The 25021-nt window shown below is 33.0% G+C and overlaps 1 protein-coding gene across 4 annotated transcripts in view; it reads left to right on the top strand.

The window, feature by feature from the left end:
* The window catches only part of LOC105833360 (WD and tetratricopeptide repeats protein 1), a 213377-nt gene that overhangs the window by 85992 nt on the left and 102364 nt on the right, over positions 1–25021 (top strand). For all 4 annotated transcript variants that reach the window (XM_036294553.1, XM_036294560.1, XM_036294549.1 and 1 more), the window contains 3 exons: positions 18955–19075; positions 22453–22623; positions 23527–23651. In XM_036294553.1, coding sequence (XP_036150446.1) covers positions 18955–19075; positions 22453–22623; positions 23527–23651 — 417 coding nt within the window. The remainder of the gene's footprint in view (positions 1–18954; positions 19076–22452; positions 22624–23526; positions 23652–25021) is intronic.

The raw sequence follows: 25021 nt of genomic DNA, 5'->3' as shown, positions 1-25021 counted from the left end.
TTCCGGTCGGAATTTGAACATCGCGCGTACGCGCGCGCGTGTGTGTGGGTTTGTGTGTTTTACAGCAAAGGTAAGGACCCCGTGGTTCGTCACGCGCACGCTGGCGGCTGTTCTTTGCGACTTCTTAAATGTCGTTTTATGTCGTTTCAAATACGTTCAAATGTCTACGCGGCATTTTGAAAATTTTGCATACAAGTTCAATACTCCACGAGAATCGTCTGTGTATTTGTTTTAAAGCCTCTATATGTAAACATTACATGTAAACATTACGAGTACGCATCCACTCGCATACATGCCATAATGTTTATATTTACAAGTAATGTTTACGTACAAAGAGACTTAGAAATAAATATTTAGTACACAGACGACTCTCGTAGTGTATTGAGTTCGTATACGAAATTTTCAAAATGCCGCGTAGACATTTGCCTGCAATAGAAGTTGCATAAATAATCGCACTTGTTGAAGAAGGTTTTCGCGTGCGTCATGTAGCGCACCGTGTTGGTGTGTCTATCTCTGTAGTGAGTAGAGTCACGATATCAACAAACAGGACGTTACACGAGACATGAAAGCAGTGGTCGTAGTCGAATAACTACTGTCAGACAAGATCGAGAAATTGTTTGCTACGTTTTGCAAAGACGAACAATAACTGCAAGGAATATTCGCAATGAATTTCGTTTACATAACGTATCTGAACAAACGATTCGTAATTGTTTAAGAGCCGACCTTCGTTCTCTTTCTCGTACGCGAGTGACGAGTTTTATTCAGCATCGTCAGATTCGTCTTCAATTTGCACGCAATCACATAAATTGAACCACGAAAAAATGGAAAAATATGTTTGATACGTAAATGACATTTTTTGACCTTACATATTGCCTTTACGTTTATCGCATCCGGATTTTGTGTTTATGCAGGACAACGTTCGTTCTTATACGGCAAATGTAACTAGACGCTTTCTTGAGCGACACAATATTACATTGCTGGATCATCTTGGCAATAGTCCAGACTTAAATCCAATTAAACACGTTTAGGACGAGATGAAACGACGTTTAAGAAGTCGCGAGAAATAGCCACAAAATGTAAGTGAGTTTGGAAAAGTGCTTAGACAAATTTGGCACGAAATTCCGCAAAACTTTAAGAGGTATTAAACATGCGAAAACGTTTACAAGTAGTAATTGATCATAGAGGAGATAACAGGCAATATTGAACACGCACGCACATAATACACCCCCTACTTACACACACACACACACACGCACGCACGCACGCACGCACGTACGCACGCACGCACGCACGCACGCACGCACGCACGCACGCACGCACGCACGCACGCACGCACGCACGCACGCACGCACGCACGCACACACGCACACATACACATGCGCTCGCGTGCGCAATGTGCACAATTCGACCGGCAACCTCCATATTGGATAACGCTAATGCCGGCGGTAAGCGTCATTTAAAAAAAAATGTAAGGTTGACTTTGTAACTTGGTCAAAAGTATGTAGAAAAATTGTTGAAAAAACGTAACTGATTCCAAGCAATTCCAAGGGTGATAAACACTTGTGGAATAAAAATGTTTTATTCCATAAACGTTAGTGTTTATTACTGGGGAGTAATCGTACTATAAATCTTTGCTTTAGCGATCTGATTAAATCTTTCTTCACAATAGTACATTAAATAAATGAAAACCGTAAAATATGTAATTTTTTACGTAATCTTTAAACGCGATTTGTTGTTAGAAAAAGTAAATTTATGAAAAAATTAATAACAGTATTCAAAAGTGCAAATTTTCAGCTTTCCAACGCTTTTTTGCTGAGCGTTGTACGTTGATCTGTTCACAAGTAACAAGCGATGAAAGTCAAAATGACCTTTTTTTTTTAAATCTCAATAACTCGGTAAAAAAAAGGTACAGTAATGAACAATCAAAATAAAAGGAAAAGATCCCGATATAAGATGCAAGTAACAGAAATTTTCTATGATTTTTTTCACGCGAGATGCAGCGCAGCAAATTTGCATTAAAAATTTTTATTTTAACGTGTCTAGGTTCATTATTGTGCCACGTTGGTGAAAAGACAGATAACTGAAATCGCCAAAAAGCGTTTGAAAGAAGAAGTTTTGAGCTTTAAAACACTTTTTGGGTTTTGATTCTATACTATAATTTTTTCGCTGAGTTCCAGCGATTTGAAAATAGCTTAAATTTTGGTATACGAAAAATGTTTTCTATTTTTTTTTAGTAGTATATATTTTAAGTATATATATTTTGTATACATATATGTAATATTTATTTAAAATATATATTACTTTATATTACTTGGTGTGCTTGCGTGCGTTAGCAATTTTTTAAAAATATTTTAATACGAAAATAAGATGATAATAGTTTTAAGATTATTAGCAATCAAAGTTTATAGAACAGACATTTTGCGTGCTTGGTTTTAAAAGCAGACAAATGATAAAAATGGTACATATCCTTTGAATAACGTCAATATTTTTATACAAATATGTAATGATATTTTTATTAACCTTTAGAGAACCGAAAAAGCCGATATTTCGGCTCAAACTAAAAATCATTTTTTCATGATGTAAGATATATACAAGCATTCTAACACATAAACACACATTTATACACGACACCACACGCTTATACATACATACATACATGAAAATATACACACATATGCACATTTATAGGCAGAAATTATAGAAAAAGTTTGTACAGATCGATTATGCTTCAAACTAAATCGACATTTTTTACAGTTAAAAAAAATATAAATTAGAAATAATTTTAAATTTAATAATAACGTAAAAAAATTTATATTAACAAAATTAAAAAAAAATTTTGAAAATTCAAAAAAACGCAAACAAAAAATTACATGCAACTGTAATGACCTGACTCTTGCTACGGATAAGCTCAAGTGGTTCGATCGGGGAGGTGAAGGGAAAAGAAATAATTGCGGGTAACGATTTGCTTTTAACGTAACAGATGACACATTTATTCTTTATCACGATATATACTTGTATAGTGAAAAATTACGAGAAGACGTTCAATATAACACGCGGACGAGTTTTACTAGATTTATACATATTGTTACGTGCGTCGCCGGGTATACTCCGCGATTGCGACTTAGCTGTTCCGAAGCCGATCGATGTATTGATTTTTCCGGAGAGCGTTGTCAATTGTCACGCTCTTGGCAACGCTTGTCAACAAGCGAGTTGAATCTCGGTCTCGAGCCTTGTCGGACGTGTTTGTAATCGCTGGAATAAAACTTGGTTTTAAAGTTCTCAAGTGTCTTTCATTTCCGCGGCGCGCACGTTACATTTATACATATATTAAAGAAACGGTGAATTATATACAACGTCGCTGGTTCGTGATTTCGGCGCGTCACACGAGTTTCTGGTACGGAGCGAGAGGTGCGTGATTTCGCGTGGCGCTAGTTATCGGGAGTCATTCGTACCGCGAGATGACGAGGGCGGGTGCGTGGCCGGATTTTTGGTACTAGCTGCGTTGGTGGAGGGGGGCACGTTGAGCCGAGAGTCGTGGATTTTGGGAAATCCTAGCGGGAGGCGGAGTAGTGTTTTGACAGGCCGAGACGCTCGGCGGGGGACAAGTCGCTTGCCCCCTGGACAGTCAACGGGGCGTGAGGAAAGGTTTTTGCTTGGTCCGTATGCGGGTTGCCGAGAACACTCGGTGGGGGCGAAGACGCTTCACCTCACGGTTGCCGGGCAACGGAAAGCGAGGAATGATTGACGGGTCGGGATGGCGATGATGGCTGCCAAGAAAGCTTGGCCGAGGCGAAAGACACTTCACTCCGTTTTCTCGCTGATTCACCTAGTGGCTTCTATCGGAGGCTCAGGACGAGAGATTTGCTTGGTCGAGCGGGTGATAGAAGTGAAAACTGTCGTCGCCTCCACCGGCTTTTATACTGTGGAGGCGCGACTTCGGAGCTGTTTGTCCGGAGTTCTCCGTGGTTCCCTTGCTCCTTGGGGATGCTGGAGCGCGTTTGTGGCGGCGCGACAAGTTTGTCGAGCGCGCGCTTGCTGTGGCGGTCAGCGCGGCCGTTGGAAGTGTTTAAAAGTGGGAGCCGGCGACTCGCGCCTTTTCGCTCTGGGATTTTATGGCGATCGGCGGCTCCCTTCGCCGAGGAACAGTGCCCTTAGAGTGGGTGCATGGTTACACAACAAAAAAGAAAGGAGGTACATAAACTCTTTACGTCCACGTCATTAGTGTCGGATAATGCTAAAAGAGAGTTATGATGTTTGAATTTTTTACATTTTTTGTGACAGTGAAGTTAGGAGTAAAAACTTTCAAAATTTAACGTTACCGTTGTATTTAAACTCTTATATAAGCCTTTTTGCCCCGAAAACTCTTATAATAAGCCTTTTTGCAAAATTGAAAATTTAAAATTCTTCCCTTACCCTTGAGGCCGAAAAGCCGATATATCGGATCAATCCATAATCAAAATTTTGTATATAATAAATCCACGATCTAAGACACAAGTTTGGGTCATTGTTAAAGAAAGTTCTAAGATCTTAAATCCTGGCCCTCTAAAGGTTAAAAAATTTTTGCTTTTATATATGAAATTACAGTAAGACTTCCGTATCCAATCCCTCTCCGATTTTGATGAAATTTTATGGCATGTGTTTACTAAATGTAGACGAATGCTACAAAAGCGAATGTACGAAAACGATAATATCTTTAAAATATTTAACTTTTAATTATGTAGATTATGTGAACAATTTTTGAAATTTTTGTGTAAAAGACTCCGATTACCACAATGTGACATATGTTGTCAAGGTCACTTTCCTGAGACCTTCAAAAGATTTTAACCATTGCTTGTGATTTGTTAAAAAGTTATTAACAAAAAAGTGAAAATATTTTTCGTTTTATTTACTAAAGCACCAAATATTAAGTTGAAAACCCATGTGATATAGTGCAAGCGTGAACGTCGTTTTGCTTTATAAGCAGGGGGAAGGTGTGGGTGGACCTCGTTTTGCGTAGAAAATTGCAAATCTATGTGGTTCAGAAAATGCGTGGGCGGGCTTCGCCCCTTCTCTTACGTCTCCACATTAATATTTATAACATCTCTATGGCGCAGAACAATATGGAATCAAGTAGTGTGGATTTTATTTGGCGTGGAAAGTTGCAAACTTATATGAGTATACACAGAACGTACAGGAAGGGTGCAAAGGGAGAAACTTCGTAAGCAGAGGGTAAGCAGGTAAGGAAGGAGGAGATGTGGGTGGATCTCGTTTCACGTAGAAAGTCAAAAAACCCATACGGTACAGTACAGGCGTGAATGTCGTTTTGCTCTGTAAGCAGGAGGGAGGACCTCGAGTAGGTAGACCTTGCTTCGAAAGTATGCAAACGTGAAAATAAGGTCTTTACATTAGTTGATATACAAATTGTATAATTTTAACACGCGTTTATATTGACTCTTTTGTTAATAATTTTTAAACAAACGAACGCCAATTAAAACTTTTTGATACTTAGGAAAGTGACCTTGACAACATACATCACGGTTGGGGTCATCGAACCTACCTAAAGTGAATAATTATCTAATTATAATTAAATATTTTAAAATATAGTTTTAGTACATCCGCTTTTGTGGTATTCGACTACATTTAAATAGTACATGCCTATAAAATTTTATCAAAATCAGAGAGGGGTCAGATACAGAAGTTCAGCCGAAACTACTATTTGTACATTACATGCGCATAATTAAGATTAGTTCGTATCACAAAATATCAATTGAGTAGCAAAGTATTATGACGTGTATCAAAATGAATTTATAACTTTGTAAAGTTTGATCTAATAATTTAGAAATTATCATAGCCTCGACATTTTTGCATTAAAATTTTTGTTTTAAAATATACCAAATAATTCGTTCTAGAAAAGACATCTAATGGTATAGGATACTATTACCCATCCTCCCCACACATACATACACATAGTCCCCCAAAAAGCGATACACTCAAAAATAGGAATCAGAAATTAGCAAGTTTGTTAGGAACTGAACGTCTGGGCTGGGATTATAAATACGAAAATATTGGGCCCAGTTATTTTCCAGAAAAATACTGGCGCATTGTACATGGAATTTCTTGCAGAAAACTTGCCTGATTTTTGAAAAAAAAAAAACCATTACTAAATAAAGATAAAATTATGTTTCAATTCAATTATGTTTCAGTCACAAATTTTTTAAATCTGCGATTTCCCAAACATTGGGTAGGCCGATATGGTCCAATATGTTGACCTGCAAAATCTTCAAACCTCAATTGATTAGAATTTTTCTTGTTGAGCTACTGCAAGGAAATAATTTTTAAACGGCCTCCTGAGAACGTCGAATTAAATGACAAACTTGATCATCCCATTTTTTCAATCGAGGACGAAGTTATAGAGAAAGTTCAAGAAAATTTGTTGAGACGCACGAGAGCTTGCATCACAATGAACGGCGAACCCTTCAAACATCTATTAAAAAAACAAAATTAATCTGCCCTTTTTAGGGCAATCAAATATTTTATCTACGAGGAACTTTTTTTTTAATCAGCAATAAATTATTTTTTTTAAATCGACAATTTCGATGTACAGGCAGACGCTTGATATTTTAACAATATCTACTTATTAACTTAAACCACCTATATTATTTTGGATTTAAGCGAAATTTGTCTTTCTTTTTTAATATAAATAAAGATTGATGCATATTTAAATTTCGCTTAAAGCTAAAATAAAGTTGATGCAATTGGACGTTAGCGATACGTATAATGTTTTGAAGCGTTTTACTGCCGATTAATTAATATTCTGCATTACCATGGTATTGGAGTAAATGATTTATCGATTACAGTTATAGACAAATTTACATTTAATGCTCTTCAAGAAACATTAACTCGTTCTGTTGACATTGAGTATCCGCGTTAGATTACATGCGTTGTGTAAACGCGTTTTCTTCAAATAATTTTTGGTCGCTGAATAATTAACCAGTAGTAATTAATAACAACAAACAGATAGATTTATTCCTGTGTGTAAATTTGTAAAAGTATCAATACGTGATACATTTGATAAAAGATAACAATTTTCTGATTGATTACAGTAATCGTGTAATTGCGTAATCTGTAATTACTCTAAATTTTTTCTCAATAAAAATAAGCGGCGGAATGATTTACTTGGTAGTGATTAATATGTAATAAATCGATAGATTTGTAAATCAAGTGCGTGAGTAAATTCGATGCGTATTGTGTGACAAGAAAAAAAAACTTATAACTTATCAGTATTTATGGATTTGTTACATGTGAGGTGTTATATGTAACAAAGTGTTGTTCATTCCCGACGATAAAATTATTCGTCCGTCAAGCAGTATAAAGACATTAAATTTGTAATTACTCATGTTAAATAGTAAGTTGCGCCGCCCCTATCTACCTTCTCTACGTTTCCTATAATTCGGTAACTATTTTATTTAATAATTCGAAAAGTAAGCTTTAAGCGTTTGAAGACTAAAAATTTTCGTAAGAGCATGACCTATATATGTAATAAGACTGTATTGCTAATTGGATTGAAAAAAGGGTAAAAACATTACGGTGTTATTTAAGACTAGTTCGATCAATTCCAATTAACTTTAATCGTTAATTAAATACTTGCTAACGTAACAAAATACAATTGGTTTACCATAAAGTTGGCCCCCTAGCATACCTTGACAGTTTTGCGCACCCGCAAAAGCCGTTTCCACTACAGCGCGCCCGTATTATCACGCTTATATACTATTTTCACTACGTCTATCTCTCTTTGATTTTACCCACTCTTTCTATGGGATAAGCTCGACGCTAGCAATACCTTATTATATATGTTTCGGATGCTAATTGGCGTCTTAACCAAATCCAACATGGCAGTACCAATATAGCGGATAAAAAGGCGGAAGTCCTCTAAATTGCTCACAAATATCACTATAAGCCAAACAAAATTATTTTGCTCGGGACCAGATTACTATGTCTATATGTTTATATGGTCTATATTTAGTGACCCAAAAATCACATAAACATGGTAATCTGATCTTGTGCAAAAAAATTTTGCAAGAATTATTTCCAATAAATTTATTTACAGTTTTTCGGAGAAAAGGAAATTTTCAAATGCTCTTAAGCATCAATATTTAGCCTAGTAACTGTGTTGCAAATCTAATTCTAATGAAATCTGTGGACGCGCAGTTCAAATAAGCTAAAAAATTTAATTTAATAGAAAAATTATATTCATCACTAAAATCCGATGCAGACCGTTAGGTGATCTACTTAATCCATTGATATAATTAAACATATACCGATCAGAAGAATTAATGTACTAATATTGTTATGTATTAAAAACTTTGAGTTTTGCAATATGATCACTTTTCCTTAAGACAGAGCACAAAAGAAAAATTTTTTTTAATTTGCATTCAATTGAGCGTGTCTATGGGCTGAAATAAATTTTGTTTATTTAATTTGATAAGATTTTTGTAAATTAGACTCTTCTTTTTAATCAGTTTTTTTTTATTTTTCTAAACCATTTTTGACAGAGTTATGAACTATTAAAAAAAAACAGCATTTGAAATTTCGTGATACGCTTTGGGTAATGCTAATGTTGGCGGTAAAATATAGATTCCATGACTAATCATAAAGTAGTACCATGTTTTAGGAATAAAAAAATCTACAATTTTTACTTTAAAAGTGATTTTTACTTTAATCACTCACACCTCGATCGACGATCGCCGCAGAAAATAAAAATAGCATATTTCAAGTTTTAAGGCATATGGAAAAAGTGTTGAACCTGCAAAACACTGCACATAATTTAAGGATACTTTTTGTGAAATCTTGAAAATAAAGGAAAGTAATGCAATTTTCACAGTTTTAAAGAAGTTTTCAAACGACACATTTTTTAATCAAATAAGCAAGTAAAGGATCTCAAAGTAGAAGCTTTTAGCTTTTTTAATTTATTATCATAATTTCTGTGTAACCATTTTTACCAAGTTACGAGCGTGAATTAAAAATGTTTTTTCTTTAATCGTTTGACTTGGTCAAAAATGGTCGTAAATTTTTTTTTAAAAAGCAGATTCAAAAAAAGTTTGATTTACAAAAATCTTTTATGAGATTAAATTTAAAAAAATTATTTCAGCCCACGAATACGCTGATGCAAATTAAAAAAAAATTTTGTCCTTAAGATAAAATGATCATGTTGCAAAACTCAAAGTTTTTAATCAAAAAATTCAAAACTAGAGAATTTAAGCTTTCAAATGCTTTCTGGTTTGTATTTCGAAGGCCATTTTTTACGAAAATACAAAGATTTGAATATGACCTAAGTTTTTCTCATATTTTGAGTAAGGATGTGCCGGATATTCGGCACTATCCGGTATCCGGCCTTATCCGGCCGGATAGCCGGATAGCCGGATATTGGATCCAAATTTGATATTTAAAATTGACCCCATTAACTAATGCAGGATTTGAGACCCAGAGTCCTCTAGGAACAAATAGGGTAATCATCTTTTATTAGGTCGGCTCTCTTTTATACGATCTTTTTTAAGGTTAATCTACAATAATGGTAAAGTGAATTAGTGCCGTAATTGTTATTCTACCGAGAAGATAATAATATCAAATTAAGTAATTAGAGAAAATTATCGGTAAATTTCAACCACCACGTAGTGCAGATGACTTGAAGAATATATCGTTAACTTTATTCTTGAATTAAAATACAATGGCACAAGGAAAATCTAACGTGTGGAAATTTTTTGAAATATGTAGCGATGACGAAAAGAAAGCGGAATGTTCACTTTGCAAATGTACGTCGCAAAAAAATTATGAGAGGAAAAACGCCTAAATTATTTTCTACAAAACTCCTTCTGTTCATTCAGAAAGACTTTTCAGTGCAGGAAAATTAGTGTATTCTGAGAATCGAAATAGATTGTTACCGCAGAATGTTGAAATGTTATTGTTCATTATGAAAAATTTATTAGTATTAAACTACAATTTTTGAATAATGTTGAAATCGTCGTATAAATAAAATTTTATTTATACTACCGTTTCAACATTATTCAAAAATTGTATTTTAATTTTTAATATTAATATTTTAATAACTTTATTATTAATGTACTTTAATAACTATATATATATATATATATATATATATATATATATATTTAATAATAAAATTATGATATAATAATAAATTAAGAAAATAAACTCATAAGATGTAATTTTTTTTCTAATTTTTATTAGAAATGTGCTGGATATCCGGCAACTATCCGGCATCCGGTTGGATAATTAGGCTGCCGGATATCCGGTATCTGGTATCTGGCAATTTCACTATCCGTCCCTAGTTTTATCAATAACTTTTTCGTTGGGAGTAGTGTAAAAGAATGATTTTTCTGTATTTGAGGAATTGGTTGAGCTTTATCAAATCTGGATTTTAGTTTTTTTCTACTATTTTTATGCATAGATTTGCTTTATAATAAAACTGTAATATTTGGAAATTTTTTGTCCTTATTTAAAGAGTGTATTTGCATCTAGAATAGGCTATTCTAGATGCAAATACACTCTTTAAATAAGGACAAAAAATTTCCAAATATTACAGTTTTATTATAAAGCAAATCTATGCATAAAAATAGTAGAAAAAAACTAAAATCCAGATTTGATAGTCGACTTAGCTAAGACTCTCCCGCGCTGCTTTTCTTTTAAAAATTGCTTTCACACAATTACAAGCGTTTTTTTTATACGCTGTCGCCACTCAGCTCTAATAGTCATATCATATGAAGTCGTGTTCACGATTTACTGAATCACTAATTTGAAAACGGGTTTTAAAATGTTATTTAGCTCCATCGCTAAAGTAAATAATTTTCTTTATTTTCATTTTTTGTAACGTGAGGTAATAGTAGTTGCTGGATAGTATAAACAACGACTGTGTCATGAATAGTACTGTCGGATAAGAATATTAAATTTTTGTGTTTCAATTCGGACTCGTCTATGAAGTAATAGACAACAATGAATACGGTACATTAGTCGTTATTGAAATAGTACGTTTGCAATGTATCTTGAACGACATATTTATAATTTTCAGAAAAATCTAAGGATAAAGTTCCGAAAAGGTGAAACCTCCGATCGCGCTGAAATTATAATCAAAGCTCATCTTTGATTAGAGAAGAAAGTCACTAAAAGGATTTTTGGCGACATAGCTCGTTTACCCTTTAGCCTCCTTCAAAGTTTTGACAGTTCTTACTAAATATCTCCGAAAATATTGGTTTTAAAGAAAAAAAATTTTAAACAAAAAATAAAACTCATAAAAAGCTTTACAAAAAAGGTTATATATACATTTTTTACGTAAATCTATTCTTTTGGCTGTTATGACTTAAAATGGTGCAGAGAACGCGTGGGCGGTAAAGGGGCTCCGCCTGTCTCCCTGCACTCTCTCCCCGTTTTTTTTCTAACCTAACCTAACCCAAACATTTAAAAATCACTATTTGGCCACAATTTCAAATTTAAAGTCGCAAATCCATGTAATACAGTCCAAGCGTGGACGTCGTTTCGGTCTATAAGCAGGGGGGCAGTGTGAGTGCACCTCGCTATGCGTGGAAAGTTGCAAACCCGTGTGGTATAGTACAAACGTGGACGTTTTGCACTCCTCTTCGTATTTTTTCCTAACTCTAACCCAACTAATTTTAAGTCATTATTTAGCTATGGATATCCAATTGATCACATTATAATGTCAGATTTGAAATTAGGACCATACTATAATATACATACATAATATACATATATATATATATATATATATATATATATATACACATATATATATTTCTTTATTAATGAATTACATTCTCCCTGAATAACATTTTTTAATATCAATAATCAATTGTTTGAAAGGATCTTCACCCAATTTTCGAACACGACGACGCCACAAAAATTCAGACAAATGTTCTGCAATGCTCTCTTTGTGAATACCTCCACCTACGGCTCTCCCCCTCCCGCACCCACCCCGCCAGGAGGGTGCCTACAGTAAGCCCGCCCACGCGCGCGTGTATGTGTGTACATATACGAGTAAAATCCTGTTAACCCTTTGCGGCACGGTAGTCGATATATCGACCACCTATCTTGAAGTCATTTCTTTAATTTTTCGGACACCAAATACTATATTTTATTAAATATTATATACATAATTTTATTTTATTAAAAATCATGACTTGCCATATTGAATCCGCCATTTTGAAAAAGAATCGTTGAAATCTGATGGCAGATTCGTAATCAGCGACCCTAAAAACCTTTCTACACCAATTTTCATAAAAATCCGATTAATAGAAAAATGTGTGCCGCAAAGAGTTAATCCAAAATTAAAATTTTTTTACATAACTGCCAAAATAATAAATTAAAAAAAAGTGCATATAACCTTTTTTATAGGATTTTTTAAGATCTTTATTTTTTGTCTAAAATTTTTTTCAAAAATCAATACTTTTAGAGATATACAGTAAAAATGTTTGCAACTTTAGGAAGTGATAAAGGCCAAACAAAGCTTTGTCGGCGAAAATCCTTTTAGAGAATTTATATTCAATTTAAGGACAAGCTTTGGCAAAAAGGACCCCACACAATTTATATGAAAAAAAAGCTCGGTCAATTTCCTTGAATTTTTTTATATATTGTAGTACTTATATCCCTAATAAAAAATTACAATTTCTGCGGCCTTTCTATGTCTAGTTTTGGAGATAAAAATTTTTGAAAATTGCTATTTTAAAGTTTACTGCGTGCGTTTGCACTTGTCAACTTGCTCGCATATGCATATATACACATGTATCTGCATGTATAAATGTTCGTGACACTGTGTATGTGTAGTAAAGTACTACTTTAACTCTTTAATAAGACGCTGTCAAAATTTTAGTTCTTAATATTTATAACTGTAGCAACAGTGATTTTTCAAAGAAAAAAATTATTTCGGCTTTTAAGCAACCTAGAACAATATTCTTCTTTTTTAAATTTAAAGAAAAAGTTCACTTTTCAAATGTATTTTATCCCATTTGATAGCGTTAATATTTTAAAAGTTATTTTATTGTTAATTTAGCTTGTTTTTTTTTAGTACACGTTTATTTGAGACACTTAATTACATTGCACACATTTTGTAACAACGATATATGATACTGCAATTTTTTAAGAAAAGGAAAAACTTTGGTTTGGGTTTGTGCATGGTCACAAAAATTTAGAAATTAAATTTTAGTGGGGCGCTTTTTGGATAAACAATTAATATAACCCAAAAAGTTATTAATATTTTTTTATGGAATTTGGTACACTTTTTTATTGTAATAAAAGCTATATTTTTCTATAATTTCAAATGTTTGAGTTAATTTTTAAGAAAGTTATAAACAATTTAAGAAACGGGCATTTAAAAAATTTTTTTTATTTCCATCTAATTGACCGATCTTATTGAATTAAATTTATTGTTGTAGGTCTACTTAATACCTACAACTTTTATTTGAAACTTTTTTGGATTTCATTTTTAGTTTACGAGGCGCAAGCAAAAAACTGCGTTTTCGTTACTTTAACGTAGTTTTGCAATAACTTCCAGTTTTTTACGAGTGGCAAACGTACCTATCTTAAGCTACGAATATTAATTGTGCTTTATGCACAATCAAACCTAAGTTACCAATTTTTTCCCCCAAAAAATCTAATTCTACTAGACTAATTACGAGAAAGGCAGGGCCATGTCATCGCCTAGTGGCGGTACCGCGAACTACATCGCAGTTGCTGCGACCATATTGATTAGTTCCGGTAGCTATTTCTCAGTGTAATAAAAGGCACAGTGATTACAAGAACGTGATTACTTTGCATGGAAATGATAACTTTTCTTAAGTTATTATTATTATATAAATAAATATAATAAAAATATAGTTAACTTATCTATTATTTTGGTTATATTAATCATATAAAAATAATTGATTTATCTACTATTTATTATTTTATATTTTACCATATTTACATTTAAAAGCCATATAATTTATAGTAAAATTTTTTGATAGTTGGAATATTAGATGTACAACTTTGCTTCCGCCGTTTTCTAATAGATGGCTGTAGCGATAAGTGGTGGTCGAAATAAATAGATCGTAGACATCATACAATAAGCTTAGATATTTGTAAACATAACGCCATCGAAATATTAGTCGATTTGTGTCTGGATCATAAAGTTATTTTTGATTGAAAATGTCAGCTTACGAGCCAAATTCTCGTCATTTGCAGAAGGTTTTAATTTTTTGCTTTAATATGAAGAAATCTGCAGCTGAGGCTCATCGAATGCTCTCAAATACGTATGGTGAGGCCGCTATTAGTAGCTCAAATACGTATGGTGAGGCGTAGTGTATTATGAGCTATTAAAACCGACTGAAACAATCACAGGCGATCGGTATCGTAAGCAATTGATGCGTTTGAGCCGAGCACTGAAAGACAAACGGCCGCAATACAACGATAGACACGATAAAATAATTTTGCAGCATGACAATGCTTGACCCCATGTCGCAAAGCTCGTCAAAACATACTTGGAAACGTTGAAATGGGAAGTCTTACCCTACCCGTTGTCTTCTTCGGACATTGCTCTCTTTGACTATCACTTGTTTCAATCAATGACACACGGTCTGGCTGACCAGCACTTCCGTTTTTATGAAGAAGTGAAAAATTGGATTGATTCGTGGATTGTCTTAAAAGATGACCAGTTTTTTTACGCGGATTCGTATTCTGTTAGAAAGATGGGAGGAAGTAGTGGCCAGCGATGGACAATACTTTGAATCGTAAATGTATAACCAGTTTTTTACAATAGTCTCAAATTTCGAAAAAAAAAGCGGTGGAAATCAAAGTTGTACACCTAATAACTATACACATATGGTTATTATTGCTAATATTATAGTGATGATTACTATCAAAGGGATATTTCTGATTATAATTTTATTATGCAATTATAGTTGGAATTATCATACATTTTTTTCTCAGTGTAGTTTTAAATCATTTCAAGGTATCTTAATATATATTTTAGTTTAATTTAATTATTTTTTAGAGTTTGATTAAATACATAATCAACAACCGTAAAAATGTTGCATGTATTGTTTTCTGTTGTGCTGTTACGATAGGTTTTTTGTACTCTACAATTTAATTTTCGGACATATAGCAGTAATATAAAATTCGCCATTTGGAATTTCGCAGTTCCGAAATTAGATTCGCAATCAGCAATCCCAATAACTTTTGAGTTACCATTTTTAAACTGTTTCGATAAATTTTGAGTGATTTAGAGTGTAAAAGTGGAGCATGTGGCTGCCATCTTAAATCCGCCATTAAGAATTTTTCAAATCTAACATTGGATTTGTAATCAACGACACAAAAACCTTTAAGTAATCGTTTGCAAGCTGCTACGAGGAGTTTTGCGTATTGCAATCAACGACGTTATTAAATTAATTATGAGTTTTGCCGCCATATTGGATCCGCCATTTTAAATGTCAAAAATTGTCCAACAACGTTTAAAACTTTACATTTGTATTTACAATTTAAACACTTACAGAATATTTTTTGACAAAATCTGAAATGGAGAGTTGGGGTTGCCCGGTTGACAAAGAATGCCTCATATTATTTAATTATATATGTATTACCTTTCCGATTATTTTGATATTTAAATATGTCATACTAAAGAATGTCATACATTTTTTTTGCAAAAAATGGTGATAGAACTCTATCTGGATCCCATAGAAAAAATTCAAAAAGATTTTGACAATTTTTTAAATTTGTATTAAAAAAAAAATTCCGTCATTTTTTAATAATATTGTGGGATTGAAAACCATAACATATTTTTTTAAATCAAAATCAGTTCAGCCGATTTTTTTTCAAAAAAAAAATTTTTTTAATATATTTTTTCCCAATAACACCCATAAAAATTATTTTTTAGATATAATACTTAAGGAAATTTAATCTCACATCAATGCCATTTTTGTGTAAAAATCTCTATCAAAAATCTTTGCGGGGCCAGCACACACATACTTATCCTGCTATGCTCTTTGTGTGTCATATATATTTTTCAAACATGCCTTAAAGTATTTTGAACTATCAGGAAGAAGAAAAAACCGAATTTAAAATGTAAAAAAATTGTTAAAATAATTAAAAACTATAGAGACCTTAGTGGGTCATTCAGTGACCCTTCCTTACGCAAAGAGTTAAAAAGATTTTTTTAACATTCTTCAAATTTCTAAAAATAATGTCCAAAAGTTAGTTTTGAAGCAATTTGAAAGAGTGAAATCAAAAATCGCCTTTTTTGCCACCCATGAATTTTGACTTGAATTTGGTGCTAAACAATAGTTTTATATTAACCCTCTGCTTACACCTTATTTTTTTCCCGATTCCTACACACAGGGGTTACGCTAGACCTAAAATTTCGTTGACTTATATCTTTAAATTTATTTAATCAATTTTAATTTTTTTTTTTTAATCAAAAGGAAAAAATCTCAGAATTGTGATGGTCTTGGCTGAAAAGTCGAAGATATTAAAGAAAAGAGATTTTTTGAAAAGAATGAGAAAGGAACGAAAAATTTTTGTAAAAATTTGTTTTTTTTTTTAAACGCTTGTATTTATTTACAAAAAATAGATAAAGTAATTAAAATGGTGATCAATAGAAAGGGGAAGAGTTGTACTTTAAGAATCTATCGTCAGTTTTTTTTTTCTGTTCAAAAAATATATTTATTTTATAATGTGAATTTAATAAAAAATGAATGCAGTTCAAACACAATAGTAAAAGAAAATAGTAATATTTATTTAAAAAACAATAATAAACAAAAACAATTATTAATACAAAAAATATTTATTACAAAAGATTTTATTTGTTATAGAAAAAATTTTTAATTTGTAATGCTACAATTGCAGCATATTTTCGCAAAGTAATCGCAACATTGGTAATATGTATAAGTACTGTATGCGTAAATGATACGTAATGAACAAAAAAATAACTTTTACGTACCCTTCAAATTTTTGGAACTTTTCCATTTTTTGTTACATTCCCTACACACAGGGTAGCTGTAACCCCAACATATACTTTCGATGCTTTTACTTTTGTTGTTTTCAGAACATTGACAACGTCCCAAGAGGAATAAGTAGACACAGTTCAAACTTTCTCCCCCAGTCCCAGCGTCCCCTTGCTAAATACTTTCAAGTAGCGGGCATTTCAAAATCGACTATGGTTACCGTAACCCCATATGTAGGCAGAGGGTTAAGACATTAATCCTCTAGAAGTTTCAGATTGAACCCACTTTTTATCTTTAAAATATGAGAGGTCAATGTTGTGCATTCTGCAACGTTACACGGGCATAGGGAAAAAAGAAAAGTGGTCTGTCTCTGGGACCCTATTAGGTCAATATCTATGTATTTTGATGTGCTGAACACGAATCCGGTATCAGAATTGCTCCATCACCTACCCTTTTTTTAAATAAAAAAATGGCCTAAAAATTAGAAAATCGTAATAATTTCGCTGCACGCAGAAAATAGTCGGCTATGGGGCAATTCTGACACCGGATTTGTGTTCAGCAGCTCAAAATACATGAAGATAATCATGGTCTGGTCCGTTATACAGGTCAATTTTTTTTGGTGCGGCAGTGCAGCATAGCCAACACAAATGCGGTGTCAGAATTGCCCCATCACCCACTCTTTTTTGTGTGCCGCGAAATTATTACAATTTTTAAATTTTTTATTTAAAAATTGTAATAATTTTGCTGTACACGAAAAATAGTGGGGCAATTCTGACACCATTTTTTTATTTTTGAAAAAAAAAAAAGGTAGGTGATAGAACAATTCTGACACCGGATTCGTGTTTATCACGTTCAAATATATAGAGATTGACTAAATTGCGTTCGCGTTGCAACGCGTTCAAACATATTTTACAATAAACATAATATAATTTACACACACATATTTTGTGCTGGATTTTATCGGCTTACTTTCCTTCTTTTAATTGAAATAAATTTGTTTATTTGAGATGTTCATGGTGCCTTTGCTATCTCGTGCATTTTTACTTACTTGTTGACCAAAATCAATTGATTTTATCAATAATCTCGGATTGTTCTTTGATCTTCAATACGTAGTACATCTTTGATGCATGTTCTACCACTCTTGAATTTATTTACACAAAAACGATTTTATAGGAAGGATATCCTATGCGGAGTCACCCAATATAGAAAATAGTGTATTGTGTTACAAGTGCGCTAAATTGGTTATTCCCTGCGAATGCGGGGAGTGGACGCATGAGCTACAGGCGAGTTCACCCTCGTTCATCTGCACATGTTGCACACAATATTTTTTATTACCTGTGCATCGAAGTGTCGTCTTTAAGTGCTCTTGAGTCCTTACAAATTGATAGGTACTAAGGTTAGATTTGCAAAAGCGAGAAATTCGTCGGTGATTTTGCGAGAGTTATCATGCGTGTCGCAAGGTTGTGGATTAAATAATAGTGCTGTAAAATGGGGGAAGGAATACTTTTATCATGCCGTCTATTTGGAACACAAAAACAGTGAAATAATGGTTTACTTGCGTAGGATAATTGGGTTGTAGGTAAACAGCGACTTTGCGGCTGGTAGATGGCTACGAAAAAGATCATTTTTGAGGCGTATATAACAAAAAATTTTTTCACGGATTTTTGTTACTACTTTTCCTACCAAAAAAGGGAAAAAAGAATCATAGCTCAAATTTTATCCATTTTGCACTATTATTCGAAACACTTATGTTAAAATAATTAACATAAATAAAGAATTAATAATGGAATTCAAATTTTACATAGAAAGGAAGGGAATTGTATGATTACGTATACGGTCACAAATCACATATTGTTGCTTCTATGAACTTCTATACCTTCTCTGAACCAAGTTACTCCTTAAACCATCCTCGTATGTAGTTCTGATTATTATAAAATTTTACAATATATATTATAATGTTCTGATCGCAAAATTGTAGGTTCCTCCATCTCCCTCTATACACGACAATTCGAATGGAGCAAATATTAGTACATATCGAGCTGGTAAAGGCGATCCAAATAACAATATTCCACTGGGTAGCGTGCAGTATTTTATTGCAGGTATGTTTCTACTGCGTATACGCTTCCTTTATCCTTACACAGAAAAAAATTTTTTTTTAATTAATTCTCAAAATTACACTAATTGTAGAACAACATAAATATTGAAGAATTTTATTGTAATTTTAATATAATTGTAATATAATTTTAAAGTTTATATTATTAAATTTATTATAACTTTAGGCCTATTTACATTGATGTAGCTTAGCTTTACTTTTAGTTTAATTTACTTTCTATCTTTAGTAAGTCCGTCTTGACAATGATTCAATTTAAAGTAATAGAAAAAATGACATTTATTGACTTATACATGTGTATCGAAAAATTTTACTAAAATTATATATATAGGATGTCTGAAAATTTTTGACCTTTCACTTGCATAGAGATAGAACAGCCCGAACTGAATAGAAAAGCGCGCGTGCTGGTAGGCCGGCTGAATTGGCTAGTTTTTTAAATTAATAACTTTTTAACTATTGCGAAAATTTCAAGATGGTATAGGACTTTTCTACTCAGTTTGTTTTGTTCCATCTCTATGCAAGCGTTATGCCAAAAGTTTTTAGATATCATCTCCATTAATAAGACCTATCTCCCATCTTCCTTTTTTTCGTCCCCGCTCCATCTCTGGCCGTGTCCGTCCTCCTTTCCTTTCATACTCTTTCTCTCTTCCTTTCTCGTTCTCTCTCTTTTTTCCCTTTCTCTCCTTTCTTCTCTCCCTCCCTCTCTCTCCCCTCTTTCTCTCTTACCGTCCCTTCCTCCCTCTTTTTCTCCTTCTCTTTCTGTTCTCCTTCTCTGGCATACGTTTCTCTTTCCAACTGCTTTCTTCTTTCTGACTCCCTTCTCGCTTTCCATTTTATTCTTCTGCCTCTTTTCCCTCCCTGGCCGTGCTGGTCCTCTTTTTTCCTCTTAATCTCTCTTATATTTTCTTTCTGCTCTCTTTTTTCGACATTTGATCCTTTCTTCTTCTCGACTTCTTTCTGCCGCCTTCGCTTTAATCTCCAATCCTTTTCCCCTTTTACTCTTCTCCACCGCATTGTCTTCCAGTCTTACTTTCTCATCTCGTCTCTTCTTTTCACCTTGCTTCCTCTTACAACTATCTCCCTCTTTTCTCCGGTCTTCGCCATCCTCCAATCTCCTTCTCTACTGTATTTTTCTCTTCTATCTCTTTACTTTCCTTTTCTTCCTCCATTTTTTTGAGCCTCCGTTCTCGTCCTCCTTTCTCCTCTCCCTCCTCTTATTTTTGTGCACAACTCTCTCAACAATGTCACCACCTCTTTCATACACCTCCGTATCACTCACATCTCTCCTCAAATTCTCCAATCTCTTCATCTTTGCCTCCATATCTTTTTTTACTTTCTCTCTTCTTAAGCCAAAAACTCGTACATCTATTCTCTCTTTAGCCTTCTTTTTCTAGTCTCTTAACCTCTTTTCTACATTTGGCTTCTCTCCTCGAACCTTCCGACTCAATCTTTTTGATCGATATATCGACATAATATACTGACCTCTTCTTATCGAGCACGCTCACCACCATTTGGCGCTATCCTTTCTTCGCTCCTACCTCCAGCCAACCAATCGAGCTTTCCGTCTTCTTCTACCTTTGCGCCATCTGTCACCACTTTACCTTCCCCGATTCTTTTTTTCCTCTTCCGCTTGTGTCTTCAGGCGCCCTCTTTGTACACCGCTTCTTTTACACTTTCTCCACGCCAATCTTTATCACCATCTTTCTTTTATACCTTACTCCAATTTTCTTCTCATTCTCCTGCTTCTCGTCCTTTCTGTATTTACTTCCCTTCAATGTCCGACCTTTTTTTCGCATCCTATCTGTCCACCTCTCACCTCTCCTCGGTCACTATTTTACCTCTCTCTCGCCAAAAAATTCCGGGACCTAAGGTCCCACCTGTTTATCATTGGTCGTCATTAAAAGAACCTCTTCTTGTAACATATGTTACTTTTTATTTTAATAGTGTTTTTATATTTAATCCTCAATCCCCCCCGTGTTTTTCGGCACCTTCTATTTCTCCCTATAGGTCGTTTTCGTCCTCGCCCTTATAACCATATAAATAATGGTTTAAAAAATCTGAAAAAAAATTATGTATACTCTTTAAACATTTCTCTTTAAGAAACTACCATTATATTATCCCCCTCTTCCAAATTTGATATGTATTTTTTATTAAACAATGAGAAAAATTAATAAAAAAGCTAATTTTTAAAAAAATATATAGCAATGGTAAAAATTTTGAAAAAAAATTTTTTTAATCAGTTTCTGAAAGAAAAAAAGTTCCTGTTTACGAAAAAAATGTCTGATTAACGTAAAATGAAAGCAGATATCCAATTTCAGCGTATAAAAATTGGTATTTTTTGAGGATGATGAATAGTGTTGTAAAATAGAGAAACATCAATAAATTTACAATTATTTTTCCTGCTTAAAGTTTTAACAAATTATTATTTAATACATAGTAAAAATACAAAATTTTGTTATAAAAATAGAAAAAGAACAGTTTAAAAACAGTCGCGACGGCAATTTAAACGACAACCCCTTGATCATCTCAAACGGGTTTGTTGCATCGAGCACAACTTTGATTGGTCTTTTTATCATTTTTGTATAAACAATAAAAACATCTTTTTTTTTTAATTTATTAGTTAATGTCCAATCTTCCTAATATTTGCCGAATGCTGAATTTTATTGGTTTGATCAAAGTATTCTGGATTTCTAATTTCCATTGTAGATGTTCAACTTAAAATATATACATAATTATGTTCTAAAATGCATGTACGTGTTCCAAAATACTTAATTTCCCAAAAAATTTTTTTTTGTAAAAGTCATTTTTACTTACGTAATCCCGCCTATGGGTCAAAAACGTCCTATTTGAATTTTATCTGACTGGCGTTTGGAGTAGAACAAACAGACCGGGCTGGCCTTTTGCACTGAAGACCCTTCCCCCCTAAAGTTTTTTTTAGTATAACTTTGATGGCGCTAGTATCGCGGTTGTACGAGAAATTAACAATAGTAGTTTTAAGCAGGACGAAAACGACCCATAGGGAGGGATTAAGGGTTAAAATAATGGAAGAATTTTTATGGTGTATTTTTTTGCTTGTAATGTAATCAATTTAAGATGGTTGCAATTGATAAACCTTAATAAAACAAAATATTTTTAAATTATAAAATATTAATATTTTTTGTTTTTTGTTTTTTTTGATTAGGAAGATTAATCTTCCCTATTTTTTATTAAATTTTATTAAAATTTTAGTAAAATTTTTCGTTATTTATGTTATCCCATACAATGATTTTACAATGATTTTAAATTTTACATAAAAGTTTTCTTTATGCATTTTTATTTTTTGCTATATATTATACAATTATTTTTATTTGTTCTAATTTTAAACAGGTCATCTCCGCTCTCGTGACGGAGCTAGGAGCATTACAACTACCTACTTAACGTTCAGTGATGATGGAAATGAGTTACTTGTGAATATGGGTGGAGAACAGATTTACTTGTTTGATATCAACGATTCGAAGAGTTCAAAAACATTTCTTGATTCATCATGGAAACATCCAGGTAATTGTCATCGTTTTCCTGGTTGAAAACGCGTTTTCGTAAAATTTTAATAAACTTTATATTTATTAAATTTGCTGAAATTTTAATAAAATGCTATATTTAATAAAAATTTTAATTATATTTTGCTGAAAAAAAAAAGATTTTTTGCGTTTGAAAATAGATTAAGTTTCAATAAGTATTTACAGTGTAATATTAAATTAACCATAAATTATTAATATTTGGTGATAAAGTAAATTTTAAAGTTGTAATGAATTTTTCATGAAATTTTGCTGAAATCGAAATGTTTTAAAAAACAATATTGTCGAAATTCTATCAGAGTTTATTAAAATGTTTCTACCAAGATTTTAACATATATACAGGGTGTCCTGCATAAGGTATGAAAGTTTTCATGGAAAGATAGACGGGATCAAGGTGAACATAAAAGTCTACTATAGTTTTGGGATATTTCCAATGATGGCCGAGATATTAATTTTTCAAATTGTATGAATAAGAGCACGCCGAGGGAAATGTCAAGCCGCTCGAGCTATATAGGACCGCCCACTGTGTCAAACATTGGCTGTCGGCGCTGAAAGAGAGAAGCGCGGCGAAGTACGAGTAACGGCGCGTTTCTCTTCCCGCCGCCGGCAGACAATGCTTGACACAGTGAGCCGTGCTATAGCTCAAGCGGCTCGGCACTTCCCTCGGCGCGCTCTCATTCATACAATTTGAAAAATTAATATCTCGGCTATCATTGGAAATATCTCAAACTATGGTAGACTTTTATGTTCATCTTCATCTTGTCTATCTTTCCATGAAGACTTTTATACCTTATGCAGGACACCCTGTATACGTGCATATTATATGCATGCGACTAAAAATTACTATTGTACGTATAATAATTATAATTAATCTATTTTTTAATAGGTTCAATTGAACAAGTTCAAAAACTTATGTATTACATGAAACAGAATGACACAGACGACGCAGGTGATTTTGTAGATAAAAATGTCAAGATATTGCCACCACATGTTGAAGAAATAAAGCGTCTAGTAAGTTTTTTCTACAATTATTCTTTATATGCGCCTGCGCGCGCGCGCGCACACACACACACACACACACACACACACACACACACACACACACACACGCGCGCGCGCGCGCGCGCGCGCGCACCAAAAATGAATACTATTGTATAAAAATAGTACATTGTGTAATAAATGTGAAAAGTCGGCTTTTTCGGCACGAGTGCGAGGAGTGGACGCATGAGCCGAAGATGAGTTGCATATACTATTTTTTGTTACAAGTGCGTAGAAAATGCGAAAAAGGATTTAGGCGAAAATTCAGGGCGGAAGGCGGAAGATTTACAAATGAAAAAAGCATTGTTCTTATTTAATTTTACTGACTCATCATCATGTATTGACTTTTCGTCACGTTATTATTGACACTCACTACGTTCAATTTTTTTTACGCGGTCTTGATATGACGCGATGTCTGATCTGATGTTTTTGAGTAACACAAATCGACAGGTTCGCGAAAGCGGTAATTTTTAGTTATTGTATGCATGTCGCGAGATTGTAAAGAAACGTTAGTAATTTTGCGAGAGTTATCCTATACATATCGCAAAATGACATGCATATGAGTGTGATAACTAAGCCAACGATATGAAAAATGATTAAACGTGAAGAATGTCATGCAGAAAAGTTTTTCTGTAATAATTTGCGCTATTTATGAGAAGACTAAAACTGTGTAATAATAACTTGTATGATAAAACTGTCTCGTGCAGAAATCGAAAAAAGAACTTTTGACGCACATGTAACAAAAAATACGAAAAGGTTTAGAAATGTCTATAAATTAATTATAAATTTATTTTCAAGATTTCAAATATTTATTCGTGAAAAGGTTGGAGAACTTTTTTAAATACTCCAAAAATAAAAAAAGTTTAAAATATATAAATTTTATAAAGAATTAAATAAATTTTTAGGAAAGTTTTAATTTAAGAATGCTTGCGTGCCAGAGTTGCAAATAATTAATTAAATTTTTTAATTAATTACATTAAAATTAAAGAATTAAAAGTTAATTTTAATTTAAACATTTAATTGAGAATTAAAATTAAAATTTCAATTACAACAAAATTTAATTGAGAATTAAAATTTAATTTTTATTTACAACAAAATTCAATTGAAAATTAAAATTAAAATTTCAATTATAACAAAATTTAATTGAGAATTAGAATTCAAATTTTAATTACAACAATTTAATTGAGAATTAAAATTTAATTTTTAATTAAATTTTATTTAATTAAGAATGTAACGAGCCGTTCCTCCGCCACCGTTAAGGCACAAAGATACGAGGCCGTTACCCTCTTATCTCGCGTAGTCCCTTCGCTTATCTTTCCCCCCGCACGCCTCCGCTCCTCTTG

Source organism: Monomorium pharaonis, chromosome 1 (genome assembly GCF_013373865.1).
Source record: "Monomorium pharaonis isolate MP-MQ-018 chromosome 1, ASM1337386v2, whole genome shotgun sequence".
Lineage (NCBI taxonomy): Eukaryota > Metazoa > Arthropoda > Insecta > Hymenoptera > Formicidae > Monomorium > Monomorium pharaonis.
The sequence above is the reverse complement of the archived record's forward strand: the minus strand, read 5'-3'. Positions and strand labels throughout refer to the sequence as shown.